This window comes from Bactrocera latifrons, unplaced genomic scaffold (genome assembly GCF_001853355.1).
Source record: "Bactrocera latifrons isolate USDA-ARS-PBARC rearing strain unplaced genomic scaffold, ASM185335v1 scaffold_93, whole genome shotgun sequence".
NCBI classification, from domain to species: domain Eukaryota; kingdom Metazoa; phylum Arthropoda; class Insecta; order Diptera; family Tephritidae; genus Bactrocera; species Bactrocera latifrons.
In genome coordinates this window covers 787,271-807,242 of record NW_017537634.1, presented here as the reverse complement: position 1 = coordinate 807,242, position 19,972 = coordinate 787,271, and the positions used below count along the sequence as shown (strand labels likewise).

At 33.9% G+C, this 19,972-nt stretch overlaps 1 protein-coding gene across 12 annotated transcripts; it reads left to right on the top strand.

Annotated features, from left to right (window-relative positions):
* The first annotated feature begins 2,185 nt into the window (after positions 1-2,185).
* LOC108977650 (DNA-binding protein Ewg) lies at positions 2,186-19,224 on the top strand. Of its 12 annotated transcripts, none has more exons than XM_018947448.1 (8): positions 2,186-2,423; positions 12,839-13,842; positions 13,913-14,119; positions 14,386-14,673; positions 14,986-15,117; positions 15,182-15,326; positions 15,449-15,576; positions 18,676-19,224. In XM_018947448.1, the coding sequence occupies exons 2-8, from the start codon at positions 13,066-13,068 to the stop codon at positions 18,871-18,873; spliced, it is 1,875 nt and encodes a 624-aa protein (XP_018802993.1). In that variant the 5' UTR covers positions 2,186-2,423; positions 12,839-13,065; the 3' UTR covers positions 18,874-19,224. The 12 variants fall into 12 exon arrangements, with proteins under 12 accessions (XP_018802993.1, XP_018802990.1, XP_018802992.1 ...); XM_018947445.1 differs by having other exon boundaries at positions 12,839-13,848; XM_018947447.1 differs by lacking the exon at positions 14,386-14,673 and having other exon boundaries at positions 18,676-18,873.
* Positions 19,225-19,972: the final 748 nt, after the last annotated feature.

Sequence of the window (19,972 nt, the reverse complement as noted above, 5' to 3'; positions counted from 1 at the left end):
GCTACATATACATACGACGACATTGACATACATAGTTCGGCGAAGAGAAGGAGACATGGTTGGTTCAGGTTCAAGAAACTTTCGCGGTATTGGTAACTCGGCTTTAACCGCCTAAGAGGTGTCTACGCCAGTGAAGAGAGGAAGAATATCTAAAACAAAAGAGTAATTGGATAAAAATGGTTATAAACATCGAAGAGAATCGATTCGGCGCCGTTCGTAGCAACTCGGACTGACGTATGGAACGACTTGGCGCATTTCATGTCGAGATCTTAAGTTGAAAGCGTACAAAATGCTTGTGCAAGAACTAAAGCCGCTCAACCTTCACAAGCGACATGCTTCGCTCTATGAGCTCCTGAAGAGTTCCAAGAAGATCCGAGGTTTTCGAGCCAAATTTTGTTCAGCGATGATGCCCATTTCTGGCTCAATGGATATGGAAACAAAATGAAATTGCCATATTTGGGATGAATAGCAACCTGAAGAGATTTAAGGCTGTCTTGGATGACATAGTAAAACAACGGCTTGGTGTGGTTTTGGGGCTGGTGCAATAATCGTTCTATATTTCGTCGTAAATGATGCCATTGAGAATGTAACCGTCAATGATACTCATTATTTGATGCATGAAATTGAAGTCCGTGATTACGGCGACATTTGGTTTCTACAAGACGTGGCCACTTTCCTCATTTCGCATCTATCAATAGATATATTGAGAGAATATTTGATGAGCAGATAATTTCACGTTTTGGGCCGATGATATCACACCGTCACAGCTTTTACTGTGGTTATATGTTAAATCTAAAGTCTATGCGGATAACCCCGTTTCGATTCAGGCCTTGGAGCAAAACGTCACGTGTGTCATTCTTTAGTTACCTGTCGAAATGATCGAACGAGTCATCGAAAATTGGACTCAATTAATGAACTATCTGAGACATAGCCAGGGCCATCATTTGAAAGAGATAATATTCAAAAAATAAATACCAAAGAATTATGTTTCGAATGGTTATAAACATTCCTCATTAAATTTGAAGTTTCTGTATTTTTTCTCTAAATCCATTATATTATTAAATTCGTTAGAATTTAAAGTGGATTCCATGACGACGCCATCTTGAAACTATTATTGATTATCGAATTGATTTCACCCTACGTCAAGTAGTTGTGTGGTCAAGTAATTCGTGTGGTCAAGCAGCGTAAAAAAATAGAGATAAAGTTGTTAGTTTCTGCTAGTGAAATTTCTGCTAGCATAAAATAGTTACTACTTATGAAGAAACAGCTGTTAAACACATGTTTCAACAGGCAATATTTGACGCATTTGCTCTGATTTTTGTTTATTGTAATAGTTTTACAATGTAAAAATTGAAATTCTTTTGATAAATTTTCAAGAGTTGATGTGGATTATTTGAAACATTTGATATTTTTTTGCTAATTTCTGCTACGTTCGTCGCTTTGTTCTTTCTGAAAGTAACTTGCTCTTGCCCTTTCTGATAAATAGCAGTTATTAAGCAAATCAATTATTTTCATAAATTTTTTGCAAAGCCTGTAAGTAGGAAATTTCCCTTTCGACTAAATCTTTTAGGTATAATAACATTCTCTTAATTCCTAATCATTTTCAGCACGATTTTATTTTATAGTGAGTATAAGATAGTACTGCTTCTTTGACGATACGATACTATATATATGATTGTGTATTTAACACTTCGTAGACATTTTCAAAGTACCACAAAATGGCTACATTTAAGCCAGTAAAATAATTAGATTGAAAAAGAATTGGTAACGATGAAGTAAATTCATATGTGTAGTTTGAAGAAATTATAAGCACAACAAGTGAATACGCCCTGTTAGTAGCGTTACCGGGTGTCAAGTACCGGGTGACAAAGAAGGCAATTAATAAATAATTTAATTTTGTACGTACGGCAAAATAAAAATTCAATAATATTACTTAAATCAACCAATAATTACTATAATATGTATTGCATATAGAGTATTTGTATAATCTCACAATGTATTATATTAGCATTTCGGAACACAACTCTGTTTTCATTCTGACAATAGTGTGCCGAAATTGGGCCACACTGTTCGTATATACGTTCTATATTCTGTCTGCCACCCGCCACCACCCTGCAGTATCTTAAATACACAAACAACAATTGCAACAACAACACTGTATGTAATACAGCCCCAATCGCCCATCTCGCTGTGGCGTATTTTTGTGGGGTTCGTATTGTCGAGTCTTCGGATAATTTTCTGAACATAGTTTTTCATCTGCTCGGAAATGTTGATTTTTCTAGTAGAAAACGTAGAAATAATTTGCAATTTGTGCCAAAATTACTCAATATATTGAGTACAATGTGAGAGAAGTGCAGTACAGTGATTTGAAGTGTAATATGATGAATAAACCTACGAAATATTGTCAACAAAATTACACGCAGGTGCGTATATTGCACGCAGACGTGATAGACGTTTCGATTTTCCCCATTGAGTTTGCTCTGCTCCCACGGAAAAAGGGAGCAAAACTACACATACATATACATTTAAGTATATGTATATAAATTAATATGTTTAAAAATTGCTGCTTGTGATTAATAGAAGTAATGAATATTTTGCCGTTTGTGTTTTTGGTGATTGAAAAAATTCTGTATGGGCACGAATTGTCGGGGATGCTTGAGCATACAGTTCGACAGGCTTCGTCCAAAGCACAAACACAGCGCGGTGCGGTAGTATATTTTTCTGGTTAGATAACCGATGCACTTGTTGTGTATTCCAATTTTGTTATGCTTAGTGGACGCTGGCTTTGCACACGTTTGTTGTTGTTTGTACAGAAATTTTAACAATTTACACCGTGTCAGCATTTATTATCGTAATTATTAAGTATATTTAGTGGTCGTTGCTATTGTTGTGACTGTTATTCTAAGACTGCCATAGAGCGCTATCCGCGTTGCTCTAGGTGCGCTGTTTTATGTTTGGTCCGGCGCGGCACCGCTTGGCGCTTCTGCGAATGTCCGGAATTCATGCATGCTCAATGAAGACTCACAATTAATTACATATGTACATACTTGGTTAATATATATAGATATATATGTATTTGCATTTGAAAAATTATGTTCGTAGTAATAATGAATGGCTCAATGATAAACGTAATAGTTTACTTTAAAATTTAAATAAATTTGATTAAAAAATTTAGTAGTAAATGTATATATAATAATGTATATAAATATTTCTACACATCTGTGTGTGCTTATCAAGTGTCAATGTGAGCAGATTTTACATCAAATATATGTACGATTATTTGGTGTAATAATACCCTGTAGGAAATTAATAGTATATCTGATACACGATAAGTACACTTATGCTCACATAATTAACGCAGTGCCTGGCAAAATAACGTTTCAGAATATAAAATCATGCAAGTAGCTTTTAATTTGTAGAATTATATGAAAAAGGTTCTGTTATCTGCGTCGAATTAGTCAAGAACATATTCAGAGAAATAACTAATTTGGTTGGTGAAAAAATTAAAATTATTTCGCTTGCAACGATTAAGAAAGTTAAAGAAAGTTTTTTTTTGAAGTTTTCTAAGAAATATGCGGACATAAAAGCTCAGCTCCATCTGAATGAAAAATTATATGGGAATGTTACCAAAAGTACAAAATTATTGCGGTAATTACGGAATATTTATCTTTTTCTTGGGGAAGTATAAAAATGCTTTGCAATATTTTATGAAATATAAGATCATTGAAAATTTGTCCGGAAAAAATCGAGGAATACAACAGGCGGAGGAGCCAGGTGGATCCTTTTTTGACATAACGCGAAAGTAGAGCAAAAAAGCAGTATATGCAAGGTTCATGTATCTGAATAAAAATGTTCGACGTAGATTCAAGGAAAACCCCTTAATTAGGCCAAGACACAAGAATATCAAACGAAGGCTATCGTTTGCAAGATTAATGTGTTTTGAAATGATGTCGGACCCAATGCTGGCGAACACTATTATAAGAATTAAACTTACGATATTCAAAATAAACCGTAAATTTGTTGAATCACCAGTGGTGGTGGACCACTACGATCACATATACATACATGTTGAAGCAAAATGACTGACAGTCCAATAAGGCTGAGGGAAATTCTCCCGGACCAATATAACTCCTTGGTTCATACAAAGAGTAAACATTGCATTATAAAATTCAACGTATATGAATTCGTCAACCATGACGTTATGTAGCTTAATACAATCGTATAAATATATGTACATATATCCTATAAAAAGAGATACCTATCAGAAATTTCGCAAACGTTTTACCCCCTAGAAGCTTCTCATTTGTCGACACCGCAGATGTTGGACCACAATAGCATATAGTACATAGCTGCCATACAAAACAAACGTTCAAAATCATGCCTTAATGTGTAAAACTTTTTTATTTAACAAGATATCTTCACAACATTGGCATGGATTATTGTTTAAGTTAAGGGTACAATCTCTCGAGAAGTTATTGCGATCGGACTATTATAGCATACAGGTTTCATACAGACTAACCGATCAAAATCAAATTGGATATCTAATGTGTTGTTTTTTTTAATGGTGTTCCAGCTTCGATGCAAATGATGTTTTCGTTTTTTTTCAAATCTTATTCATTATTATTAAACTGACGATTAAGTAGATAAATTTCCTTTAAATATTTTGCTAATATTACCAAGGAAAGTAATTTTACAAAAATAGTTTTATAATTTAGATTGGAGATGTGTAAATAACTGCTGTTTTAGCAGATTAAAAAAAAATTAAGGTAGAAAGCTCAATATAAAAACACCTATTGTGCAGCCTTAATTTGACTAAATTTTAAAACTATTAGTTGTTAGTTGTGTGTGCATGTTTGTTAAATCAATTAAAAATCACGATTTTAGCACTTTAATTCTTTTTACATTTTTGGTCACCACCACAAGTTGTGCCAATCCAAGAGACTAAATATTAATTTAGAAAAATACTTAGCAATAAAATAACATTTCGAAAAATAGGATTTTTGAAAAGCGCGCGTCCAATTGAAAATAAACAATTACGACAACCCACGGATGAGTTGAAAAATAAATATACTTATATTAAGTAAAGAGTTACCATCTCACCAAAAAATTTCTTGCAAACGAAATTCATAAAATTGTATCTTAGACACAATCAATTTTCATGACCTTGAAAAGCTTTCTAAATAGGCCATGTACATTTGTACAAACAAACAAATACATATTTATATAATATGTACATATGCTCACTAGTCTGATTGTGCATAAATAAATTCATACGTGCTTCAGTGAGTCCTCTGATGTTTTTGTTTTTGTAGTAGCATAAATAGTAGTCCATTAAAAGAAGCTGGCATATAAAACATGAATGAACATAGAAGAAAGGAAAAATAATTTTTTTTGAATCAGCTTGAAATTTCAACAGCAAATTTTTGCAAAATAAAAAAGTTGACTTACTTCGCCTCAGCCCGTCAGTTATTATCCGATCTCTGTATATATTATTTCATTGTATAATATTGATTAAATATGTACACACACATACAGATGCGTGCAACTAATTAACAACGACTTGTCCCTATAAATTAAATGACGATTTCTGTAAAATTTTTAAGGGTAAAAATATAATTTTATTTTGAATTATCATCTATGAACTATGAATTTTTGAAAAAATCTCGTTATTCTGAAATAGTTGAGGTCTTTTATGCAATAGTGAGTAAAATTGTCGTGCATATAATTTGTATGAATTAGTTTTCGATGAAAGAAAGATAAAAGGAATTTTTTCAGATGGAAAAACTTATGGCCGCATGTCTTGATGCAATAAGTTTGACCACAAATACACTAGGCTAACTTTAAAACATGGTGGCGGCTGCATAATGACTTGGGGTGCCACATCGTGGTGAGTTGCTGGGCCTATTTGTAAAATAAATGGGCGCATGGACCAGTTCAAATACTTTTCAATCATGGACAACGTAATGTTACCATATCCTGATGACATTATGCCCGTAACGTGAATTTACCAGCAAGATAACGACTTGAAACATACTGCTTATGGTACAAAACAATGGTTTCAGGAAAACTTGGTGCCTCTATTAAAGTGGCTTTCACGCATTCCGCACTTAAACTTAATCGAAAATCTTTGGACACATTTGAAGAAAAGAGTTCGTTCCCAAAAAGTTGGAATTTCCAGGAATTATACGAAAAGGTTAAACAATAATAGAATAATATTTCAAAGGACATCCTGCCAAAGTTTAGTGGAGTCAAAGCCTCTTAGATGTCAAGCCGGGATTGACAGTAATGGGTTTGCAACCAAAAAATAACTTTAAACCCGCAATAAAATATTTTTCCATAAAAAAAAACAAGCGTTGTTAATTAGTTGCACGACCTACTTGTGGCTTTGAAGTCATAAAATGCCTTTATTTTATAAAAAGTCTTTTATAACAAAAAAAACAAAAAAAAAAAAAACTAATTTATAATAACTAAATATGTACAATTTAACTTTAAGACATATCGTTAAAATTTCTTTGTCGAAAATGAAAATATAAACCGATGTGAATTATTGGATATACTCGTATGATTTATAATAGAATCTATATTTTATAAAGAGCCTTTGCTCAGGTCCCTCGTGCTTTTGAGTAAAAAATATAATTTGAACGATGCAATTATTTTCCTTCTGAGCAAACTTTCTGAAAAATTTACACAAAGTTCAGACCCTCCTCACTAGTTGGAATTTAGACAAGAAATTCTATTTGTAAACTGAAATTATCATATACATACATACAGATATATACATATAAATATAAAAGTGAATCCAAAAAATTCTTATTTGATATCAAGTATTTGGTTATTGGAGTATTAACTATGTATATAGCTTTGTATGAGTGTATGTTGTTCTTTTGTGGTTCTTATATTTCCAGTTAGATTTAGGCAAGGGTGGAAAATTTTCCACTCAGAGTGTGAAACGGAGAGAGAAAGCTACCCTTGTGACAGCGCTTTCCAAGCAAACAAGCTTACTTACGTACATATTCACATGCAGAGATATACAATGAAGATTTCATGGCTTTCATTCCATTCAGATGAAATTGTAGAAAAAAAATTTGGTACACTGGTAAAAATATATTAAACCACGAAATACATGCAATTTTTCAAAGCAGTGAAATAAGTGGCCAAAGTTTGGAATAAAGTCGTTTCTTCTCAGCGAAAGAACTGTATAGCTCCCTATATCTTTTTTGAGCTTTTAACAGAGAAAAGTTAACATTCGTGCATGTAAATTATTTTGCTTTTAAAATAAATTCTAAATTATAGACAAGAATTGGCATAATCGAAAAGAAGCAATTTAAATCTGAGAATATAATCAAAACAACTAAAATTGAGCATTCTTTAAAAATGTTTGATGAATATTTTTTTTTTTGCTACAACAATAATATTTATATATTTATATATATTTTATTTCATTTATATAATATTTTATTTCATTTTTTATATATTCATCAAATCTACGTATGTGTGTATGCAAATATATGTAGATATATGCATATGCAAGTGTGATATCCATGAGTTTTGAAGGGTAGCTACACAGACTCGAATGTTTACCCCCTTATCAATGAATGCTAGCTGGTGGAAGAAAGTCGCTCTCAGTCCAGTACAGTTTTCCAATTGGAAATTCCACACGCAAGGCAGTGAAATGCACGACATATGTGTGCATTGGATATTTTATATCGAAAACAACTTCAACCTCAACCGCGCCACGCAAACGCATGCAGTGCTGCGCTGTGTCAGCCAAAAATTGGTGGCGGCAGGAAAACGGCGCACCAATAAACACACAAGCCTCTGCCTCTGCCGAGTGTGTCCGTGGCCAAGTGAGTGCCTTTGAGTCATTCACCCTGAAACCCATGCGCCGTAGAGCTCGCACCAACGCTGACTCGACCGGCGCTGTAATACTCTGTGCCGCGCTGCGCTGCAAGTGTTCTAGATATTGCATTTTCGTCTGCGCGTGGTTACTTTACTTTTTCGGTGTTCATAAATGCACACATCCATACACACACACGTACCAATCTACAAATAAGCATAAAAACGCGTCTAAATAAAAATCAGCTATACGCACACACACACATATATACATAGGTATACATACATACATATGTACATATTTAAATTTGTTTTCCGACGAGTGGGCTAGATACTTAGCCGTTTGAATAGCTCTGTGTCAGGCAGTGCGTTGGCGCTGTGGGAGACGCTCTCCACATGCCCCGTCGGCTGTTCGTTTCCTGCTTTTAAAAATTTATGTATGTATGTAAGCCCCGTATGTTTGTATTGTATGGGAGCATGTTTGAGATGTTTTTTGTTTACAATTTTCAAAAAGAATACCAGGAGCGGCGCACATGAGCAGTGCTGGTCAAAAGCAGCAATAACAAAGAGACTAACGTTCTCGCAACTGCTAAATATTTCATTTAAATCGTTTCAGATGTCTTAAAATAGAAACTACTGAACAATTCTTGACGTAAATTAAAGAAACAGTAAATACAGAAATATAGAAACATATCACAAGTAAGAAAGTATTCTAATATAATAGCTCAGTATTCGGCGCAGACCGCATTAATTCGCTGGATGAGTTTCTGCCATAGCTTTTGCGCAATGTGCATATTGTAGCTACTGGCCATGTGTCTGCCTCAATATATGTACATATGTATGTATATTGATATGTAAGTGCGGACCTTCGTGTGCCGTGCAAGTTGCATAAGCCGATTTTGATTACTCTCTGGTATGTACATATGTATGTATGTATCTGCATTTGGCTCGTGTCCAGAGAATAATTGCTGCATGCCTCGTTCATAAGGCACTAGTAATCGCAGCACACATACACACCAACATGTGCATGTGTGTGTGTGTGATTCTCACCTACCACCGAGCAACGCGTCGCGCAAGCTTAAAGCACATGTGACACCCAGCGGGAGTGGATGGAACGGAGCGGTCAGCCGCACGAGTGCCTTAAGGGTGCAGTGCATGCGCCATCGCCTTATGTCGTGAGGGTTGCTAAAATGGGGTGGGTGGTAGAATACAAGTAGTCGCTGACAGCGCTGCTACATTACAAACGTTTCATACCGTACGGAGTCGTCAGCAGCAGAGCCAGCAGCCGTGCGGTGAGAGCGCGACCGACTGAGTTCTATGCTGACGCATGGCAATATTGATTTTTCCACCTTTTCCAGTCAGTTTTGTGCGCTTGTATGCGCCGTCGCTCAGTCTGTGGGGTGGTTAGTCGTTGTGTGGAAGTCTTTGAAATTCGGTTGTCACGCCAGTGCGTTTGCGTTAAAGATTTGTGTGAAATGTTAAAACAATAGTGAAATGACTTTGTGCGCAGTTCAAAAGCACATTTAATAAATTTGTGAAACGAAATGCCACTATTTTTAAATTCATAATTCTCACAAAATCGAGCAATTTTTGTGGCTGCCAGTGTTCGTTGCTAAAATAAAATACACCTCAGCGTATGTATATATAATACTTAAGCATATACGTATGGATGTATGTATATAACTTTATAGTGTTTGTTTCATTCGGTTTTTGCTTTGTTTTGTTCCAAATATTTTTCGTTGTTATTGTAGCATAAGAAATACATAGTACATATGTACACATATATTAATATGAATCTAAAAACAGAATTCAATAAATTTACAATCCGAATGTAAAAAGCACATACATACGAGTATATATTTTAATGAACATGAAAGCTTATAAAGTTCTGAAAGTCTACATGCCCACATATGTACATTTATATATTTACATACGCATGTTGTGCAAAGTGTTGCATTTGTTATAAATTGTTTATGTTTTTGTATTATTTGTTGTTATTGCTGTTATTTTTACGGGCGATCCACGCAAGCGCAAATGTTTATATAATGAAGCTCCTCACACTGAGCATTGACCTCATTCTCTTATCTATGATACTTGTTTGTATGTACAAATGTACAAATGTACATACATATTTACATATTTGTATATAAGCATTTATGTATACTATATACATACATATTTGAAACACGACTGGAAATTACTTACACCTTGCATATATGGATATTATATATGTACATATGTATTTACATGTATATAATATGAGGCCTAAAGCTTATGCATAGCTGGAACAGAACCTACACTCATATACATACATATGTATGTTTATGTAATTGTGTATGTACAGTGTGCCATTTAAGTCAGGGTATAGCAGGTGCTTTATGATATACATACATACATATGTAATAGGTTTTTTTTTATTAATTTTAAAATAAAAAAATATATCACATAATTTTCTCAACAAAAATGTTTATGAAATTATGCTATAAATCTCTACTTTGTAATGCTTATAGTTTATTTAAAAAAAAATATTATAAAATAAAAATTATAAAAAAAATATATAAACAAAAGTTACAAAAATATATAAAGGAAATATAAAAAATAAAACTTAAATAGTTACTAAATTGAATTCCACAAAGTCATTATAATGTCTTTTCTTTATTTTCTTAAGGGGTTAGGTGGATTTCGGAGGTACAAAAAAAAGGTGTTTTTACGATTTTTTTTTTAATACAAGCAATCATATATTTGAAAAATATAATATGTTATATCAAAGGTATATATTCGCACAATATCTCCTGAAATTTCGATACAAAAATGTTGAAAATTCCGGCGTTGAGACCGCATTTCCCTGGGTGTCTCTCAAACAAGTGCTCTCGCCGTGGACAGTATAACTCATTATTGGTTCATATAAAATTAAAAAACTAAGCATATTCTGTTATTACATATCTAAATCTCGTTTCTGAACGTAGGAAATAAAAAAATATTAAAATTGTCCTTTCCTCGGAATTTGAACAAAAAATCTCATTTTTGGTAAAATTTTCGGCATTTTTTGGTCACAAAAATAAGTTGTAATGAAACAAGAAAAAATCCTTCGTTCAATAACTAGATAATATCATTTCAAAAACGTTTACACAATATCAATCGTGTCCACCGACTTCAAAAACACAGTTTCGAGAAAAACGCGTTTAAAGACGGGGCACTTAGTGCAGCTAGCCTGGAGTGCACAAGTTCTCAAGGCTGTATCTCCGAAATTATTACTCAGATCAACTTTAAAATTTAGGACTATATTCTAGAGGTATTGTAGAACTTAATAAAGCCAAAAAAGAAAACAAAAAAAAATCGATTTTTGGAAATTTCAAACCCTTAAATTAACCAACTAAAAATATCATTTTAATTTTTCGTTGGATAATAGTTTTCAAGTCGTATTCGGTTTGATAAGTTCGTTAAGTCGTCTGGACATTGGTGAAACTAATTGTGCTAAATTCTTTTTTAAATTTTGAGCAAATTGCTTGCTTTGTTTTTTCTTCTCTTGGATCAACACCAACGAGGAGGAATTTTCGCCGACCAAGTTTTTGTTTTTAGTCGGGCATCAACTCATCAGTATAATTTTATATTTTTTGACAAACTCAAGCCATTGGGGTGTATTTTTTGAACACATGAAGTCTCTTCCTTGGTGTTTATTAAACAAGCCAAGCATTTTGATCTTTGTGAAAATAGTTTTTGGATGCAGGTCGTTTTGAAGTGTTTTCTAACTACTAAACTAATTTTAACTGCAAGTTAGAACGGGTCCTTGCCATGTAAAAAACTGTTGCTAAAATCAAAGTACATAGAGATAAAAGCGCATTAACAATCAAATTTAGTACTTATTTGAGTTTTTCCTTATTTATAAGAAACTAATTATTTGAAAGTATAAGTGTTTTTTTTTTCTGAAAAAGTTATATGATATTTTTTTATTTGGAAAATAATATAAAATTGGGTAATTTATATTTAAAGGGGAAATCATCTGCTGTATCATGACTTTAGTGGCACACTGTATTAAGAACATCTATGTATTTGTCGGCAAGCAGCACTTCTTGTTTCTAGTCCGGTGTATTTTGAAACGTAATCAGAAATATTTGCCACGATAAATGAGATATCAGCGCATTTTTCGCCGCCTTTAACTTGCGAGCCGCTCAGCTAGCAAAATACTATATATACGAGCGAAACCTGCACGTATAAAGTAGGGACCCGACGTGAGAGAAATTTGAACAGTAGCGGCGGAGAAAGCGACTGATTGAGTGTTATTTTGCCAACCGATTAAATTTTAAGTAGATATGAAGGAGAAAAGTATGCTAAAATATTGTAAATACGGAATTGGGTATAACCAAACGAAAGGACCAATTGACTTGGGACATAATTGATCCAATGATAAGGTTCTAGGCATGCAGATATTGCAAATAGGTCCATGCCAAAACTAGCAACGCAATCTAATCATAAATCATGAAATGTCTTAAAAATTTTTGAAACAATTTATCTCAAGTAATTGCGATTACAACATCGATGCAACTAAATAAATATTAGCTTTAACGTATGTATGTATGTATATTAGTACGAAAACTCTTTGAAATGCGAATAAGATAGTGGAACTGACATACTAGCCTTATTAATTAATTAGTTCAAAGTGTGTCACAGCCCTTTTTTGGGTGAAATTTGAAACATTAGCTATTGGCGCAGTTTGAAGCTCGCTTAATCGAACCATGACCACACCTACTTCACACGAAATATAAACAAAATCACGAGCCAACTGCTGATATCATTTTAAGCCGTATAAAGAGGAACATTTCTCTTTGCTTATTATGATTCGACGGCAAAAAAAATGATTTCGGTTAATTATAATTTAAAAAATTTCGACTTCGTCTGAACGTAGCTCTTACTAACAGCTCCTTCTGTTTATGTTAAATGTTAGCAAATATATTTTGTGGAACTCCTGATTGCTAACAATTCTAACTTTTTCAATTATTTTCAGATCCAGTACGTCCTTGAAGTAATAATTTAAACCGCGATCACTTATTGCGGGTATGACATACAAATGTCACTCCACGTGTAGTCGCTCTGTGAAACAGTGGAAACCTAACCAAAGATAGGGCCAGGAGCCCAGTAAATTAAAATAGCTATAAATTAAGTATAACTGTAAGAATTTTAAAGTAATCCAGTAACTGGTTAAGTAAGAAATCGACAGAAACCAAATATAAAATGAATGTGACCACCGTTTCAACCGGCACCAGCACTGGCAGTATCAACGCTACCCAACAGACGACCAAAACATACAAAATCGAAATGTTGGATGATGGTCAACTTAGCATGGCCTCAGATGACGACGACGATGATTTGATAAACAGTGATGATAGTATTTACGATGACGCCGATCTGGCACATATAACGGTGCAAGATGATGTGGCCAACCAATTGGCTGCAGCCGGTCCGGTGGGTGTGGCTGCTGCAGCGGCGATTGCATCGTCGAAAAAACGAAAACGCGCACACTCGTTCGAGACGAATCCATCGGTGCGTAAACGACAACAAAATCGTCTACTGCGGAAACTGCGCGGTATAATTTATGAGTTTACTGGACGGGTGGGCAAACAGGCCGTGGTGCTGGTGGCTACACCCGGTAAGCCAAATACCAGTTACAAAGTTTTTGGTGCCAAACCGTTGGAGGATGTGGTGCGAAATCTGAAGAACATTGTAATGGATGAGTTGGAAAATGCACTCGCACAGCAAGCACCGCCGCCACCGCAAGACGATCCCTCACTTTTTGAGCTACCACCCTTGATTATTGATGGCATACCAACACCAGTGGAGAAAATGACACAGGCTCAGCTGCGCGCTTTCATTCCGCTCATGCTTAAGTACTCGACTGGTCGCGGTAAGCCTGGTTGGGGACGTGAATCTACTCGACCGCCTTGGTGGCCCAAAGAGCTGCCTTGGGCAAATGTACGCATGGACGCGCGCTCCGAAGATGACAAGCAGAAGGTGAGAGTGCGTCATCCCATCGTATACTAAATAGACATCATGAATCATAATACTCGCCTTTTACCTACAGATCAGCTGGACTCATGCTCTGCGGAAAATCGTCATCAATTGTTACAAATACCATGGAAGAGAGGATTTATTGCCAACTTTTGCTGACGATGAAGACAAGATTGAAATGCTGGAAGGCGAGGAGGACGATGAGATGGATGAGCACGAACCCGCGACAACATCAACAACTATACAGACGGTTGCTAATGCCTCAACAAATACAACAAACGTAAGTGGCGATATTATATTACTGATTTGACTAAGAATTCAAATTATGGTCAAAATATCAAAGAGATTCATGTGAAATACTATAGTAAAATTATGTAGTTTGTATGTAAAGTACATATATATATTTATACGGTGTAAGTTAAAATCTAGTTACAGTTAAATATATACAATAGTTAATCTGTTCTACTGCGAACACTAAATGTTCATCTTTTTATGAAAAACTAAATTGAACTCCGACTAATGTACAATCAATCGATGCTCCCATAGCAAGTGAATGTCGTAAAGATCAACAGCGCCGGCACAGTTATCTCTACGCACACGGCCAATGCTCAAGCACAAGGCAACGCTGTGCCTACAATTATCCAAAGCACCAACAACCAACACATAACAACCACCGCAACGCTTCCAGCCTCGACTAAGATCGAAATTTGCACAGCACCGGTACAAACGGCTAGTCAGGCGTCACAGGTACAGCAACAGGCCAATGCCGCTGCCGCACAGAGTATTGCAAACGCGCAGGTTTGCATCGAGCCGCTGACTTTGGGCGATGTAGATGTTCGTACTAACAATGAAGTAGCAATTTCTGCAAATACAATTTTTGATGTTGTGCGCTTATGTTCACCTTATTTGATTGATTTCTTCAATATGATTTTTACAAGTGCATATTTTTTGATTTTTTTTTTTGCAAAATTTAACAATTGATTTGTTTGTATGTATATTTCTGACTGTTTACTAAGCATGTTTACGATTTTCAATTATTTTTGTTTGCGTTGCTTTGTTTATTACTTTTATTATTTGCTTTTAATTTGCATATATTTGAGCAGACACAAATAATTAGTTATATTTTGTTTTCATCCCTATTTTCAGTATACCACACAAACGGTGTTGTCCACAATACAAAATGCTGACGGCACAGTGTCTCTGATTCAGGTAGATCCGAATAACCCTATAATCACTTTACCCGATGGCACAACGGCGCAGGTGCAAGGTGTAGCCACCGTAAGTGTAAATTTTTAATTTAAAACTTTTTTCGAAAATTTTGACGCAATTGTTTGTTATGTAGCTACATCAGGGCGAGGGTGGTGCTACTATACAGACTGTGCAAAGTTTAGGCGATGTCAATGGTCATGAAAATATGACTGTGGATTTGACAGAGGCGACTGTGGCCCAAGATGGTCAGATTTATATAACTGCTGAAGATGGACAGGGTAAGAAATTTATCTAAGAGTGCACCACTTAAATTTTTTTGTGAAACTATTTACTTAATTTTCAATCTTTCTTCAATATATTAATACATCCTATACCATTATTAAAACGCTATATTTTGCAGGTTATCCTGTTTCGGTGAGCAACATGATAACAGTACCGGTCTCTGCATCCATGTACCAGTCTATGATGGCCAACATACAACAGATCCATACGAACGGTGACGGCACAGTGTGCATCACACCGATGCAGGTAGATTCTCGTCCCAATAGTAGTAATAGTAGAAGCAACAGCCACAATACCAACAATAGTAGAAACCATTTTCAATGTTATACCTTAACAGCAGCACCAGGTGGGCTGGGCGCCCGACTAATTGCAACAGCGCCAAGTACAGCCTTGCCTTCGACAGAGAATCAAAGCCAAACAAATTTAGCCAATAATAATGTTACGAATTGCCAAATATTTAATCAGTGTAATTTAAGTAATAATACATCTAGTCAAATTAGCCGCTCCGACCACAGCCAGCACCATCAACAGAGGCAACAACAATTGCCAGCCATTCCCGGCACAGCGAAAATATTCATTAACACCGCTAGCTTCGCAACCATAAACAATAACAACTCATTAAACACTAATAACAACAATAAGTTCGGGAATTTAGCCAATACTGCTGCGGTAGTGCCGCTGTCGCTACCAATTATGGTGGCCACCGCCGGAGTGCCTACGGCCACCAGCAGTGCAAGTTCTAACGGTTCGACCGGCGCTGAAACGGGAGCTGGTGCAAGTGGTGCGAATGCAACTACCACAAGAACGACGGGCAAAAGGGGTGCACATAAGCGGCGTAAACAAACTATTGGCAAAGTGCCACCCGTTAAATTGGAGAGGTGTGCAGCCAAAACCCTACTTCAGGGTAATATAAGTTTTGTAGACGATGATGTGGATGGCCAAGCTAACGGTTCGCACGACAATGATAATGTGGTCAATGATGAAGGCGATGGTGGTGCTGGAGATGGTAGAGGCTCAGAGGCAAATATAAACATGTTAGGAGTAGGCCTGCCAGGGAAAATTATAAAAAGTGAAAACGTAGAAAACTAAAGGATCGCGTAGAAATTCATAATACAAATTATTATTATATATTTCGATACACATACATAAGTGCTTATGTATGTGTACATATCTCGTTGATTTAAAACTTAGCCAAAGTAATCCACAATTTACAATCTCACAACGGTGTTTTTGTTTCTAGTCAACATACATACATAATTAACAAATCGCAAACACATCGCACATTCAAATAAGTTTATGTTTGGGGAGTTGTAAACTCTCTCAATAATACCCAATGATAAATGGGGGATGTGTAGTGAACCACCAAGTGCCTTTAAAGATTTGAACGTAGTGAGAGTTGCGCTTTGGAAATGAAGCTTTACTTGGAATCATATAAGAAAACTCTAGAAGCGCCTTAATTCGTAAATGTTTGTGAAACATACTTGCCATTGTTGTTTAATTTTATTTGTTAGTTATATTCTAATTTGCTGCATAGTTTAATTCACATTAATTATTTTATTGTTTGTTTACATTTATGCAGTCACTTTGCATAATCGATATTTATCGATTTTTTTCACTTTTTAGCTTTATCCTATTATTATAGAATGTATACACCGCATATACACAAAAGCAAAACATGTATAATATTTTAAGATTTTTTTTTTGTAGATTTATCGTATGATTTGTAATTGATAGCCAAAGTTGATGTAACGAACCCACATTGAAATAAGTAATTGGAAATGTTCCTAGCTTAAATATGTACTAATATTAATTTTAAATCACGAATTGATCGTCAATGAGCCCACTTGCTAATGCGAAACAAAACCAAATATGAAATCTTTAGCTTATTGTTGTATTTTACATACTTATGTACATATACATAAATATAACATATTTTAAATGTTTTACAGCATCTCATATGTTAGGAAATATTAGGCCGATTAGATTGGCAACAATTTCAAATAGTCAATGATGATATCGGAGTATAGATTGTTTTTAAAATTGTTACAAATTATACATTTCGAAATGACGTGCATAACTGGAAATTTGAGTCGAATGTCTTGTCGCCATGGTTTAGCTTACCATTTGAATTCATTTTCATAAAAAATCCCAAAAATCGGTTTAAAAATCAAATACCACATTGAAAATAAAAAAATAAACCCATACATTGAATTAAAAATTAAAAAAATCCCAAAAATCGTAATAAAAATTAAATACCGGATTGAAAAAATTGTGCCAAACATTAAATTAAATGAATAAATAGTTTTTGAATTGACTTTTTCACGCTTTCGTGCTTTGAGTTCTAACATTTTAGATATCTTTTGAAAAGGAAAGCTTATTTTTAATAAAATATCAACGTAGTTTAACCCTCTTTTTGTCTTATTTGTGTTTAATTACTTTTAATTGTAGTGTTTCAGTTAGAAATATGCAAATCTTTCCAGTTTTATCCCTTTTCACTGCAGCTTTTAATTTAAAAAGAAAAATTATGTGTAACTCCAATTTTTAAAATAAAAAATAGTTCCTCAATTTTTAATTTAATATGTTTGGGATTAAAAATTAAAAACTAAATTGGATTAAAAATAATTAATTTTTAAGCCAAGTTCTTGGGATTAAAAATTAAGATTTTTAATTTAATTTTTATTTACCTAATCGAAATTTTCGAAATCGAAAATCGCAACCCTGCCTGTCGCCTAATTGCAATGTAAACGGCCTAGAATAAGTGCAATTGTATATATTAAAATTAATTTTGTTGCCATCACGTGCGACTCTCAATCCGTGTACGATTCGAGCACACATAATGACACATTTCTTTAGAATAGCAAATTTGTTCGACATTTTATTTAATTTACTTATGTGTTTTACATGCGATTATTGTTTTGTTTTGAGTTTGGATATACTTGCAATGTAGCTATAAATACTTTCGGTTGAATATTTACACATACACATATCTACAAATTCATATTTTAGTTCGACTTGTTTGTAATTATTGTAACTATATTATTATTATTTTTTTAAATTTTTGTAAATATATAGTTAATACAAATATATTTGATTTGAAATGTAAACAATGACAATTATTTCATTCTTTATTTTTTTGTTGCAAGAGCAGAGTAAGTTTTTTTCATTTCTAGTTAGAATTATTTATTTAAATCTTTTGTTTATTCCAGTTCTTATTCATTTACAGTTTCACAACAAATTTCAAATCTGAAATTGTATGTATTTCTTATTATATATTTGGGAACTTTGTATATATTCTCTACTATAATTTTTTTATGCTACATTGAAACTTTTCGACTTCTTTTCCAGGTGGAAAATGGCGAGCAATTGGAGACCATAACTGTTTCGCCGGGCATGCAGCAGATGCTGATACAGGGCGCACCCGGTACAGAGCCGCAAGTGCTGCAAGTTGTCAGCCTTAAAGACGCAACACTCCTTAGCAAGGCAATGGAGGCAATCACCGGGGGAAATGTCAAGGCTGAGGACACAATAATAATGGAGCAATAAGTTATTTATCAACAAAAAGTGCTGATAAAATAAGAAGCCCATCTTTAATGGTTAAAATATATGTTTACTCCGTACGTTTATTTGTATTGTGGTAGATGTTTACAAGCATTTTATTTTGTTATTTTATGATTTCGAGTCGATTCTTTTTGGTTATATTTGGTATACACATATGTATAAGAGAATTAAATGTACCTGAGCGGTAGTATTAAACTATTTGTACACAACACCATATTATGTTAATTTTTTATGTTTGTTTTTTAATATTTTTTACACAAAAAATGTTGTTGCTCACTTTAAATTTTGTAAAACACTATAGCTAAACCAATAAGCTAAAAGAGTTTTCGAAACAATTTCGTGACAATTTTTTTAGAAATATATTATTATATAGATATACTATTGGAATGCTCATTATGTTAATAATAATGCATTAAAATTTGTTTTTTCCCCGAACTGTTGTTTATTTCAGTTTGTTTTTTGATTTCAATATTTATTATAATTAATTTGCATAATTTATAATACCAAAAAAGTAATTATATATATTTAAAAAACTAGTAGCACAAAGAAATCCCGTGTGTTATACTTTACATACATACATATGTACAAAACACACATACATAAATACGCATAAAACTATATATATACCTACATAAGTGCGTAGACAGTTGGGGGTTACCTTCTATACATCAAATTGAAAGTTTTGAAAAAAAAATTTTTTCAACATAAAATTATCCCAGGCGTTTAAAAAAATGTACTTAGATGTATTTATTTCGCAATATTTATTTAAATAGTGAATAATTGAAACATTTATGATATTCCTACTAAGCCTCTTGTAAATAACTTCCTAATACACTCCAAAAACATATGTAATAAGCGCAAAATAAAATATATTTAATATATAGCATATACTTACATACGCTTTGATATGTAAATAACTACATCAGTGTTGGAAAACTGTTTGTTTGACAGTTTTAAAAATTGTGCAAATTTCTATAATCCATTCTAGTCAACAATTTATCGATTGTAATTTAAAACAATTGTTTCTTTCTTTACTTTATTGCAATTTAGTCGTAAATAATTAAGTCGAAAATTACATTGCGTA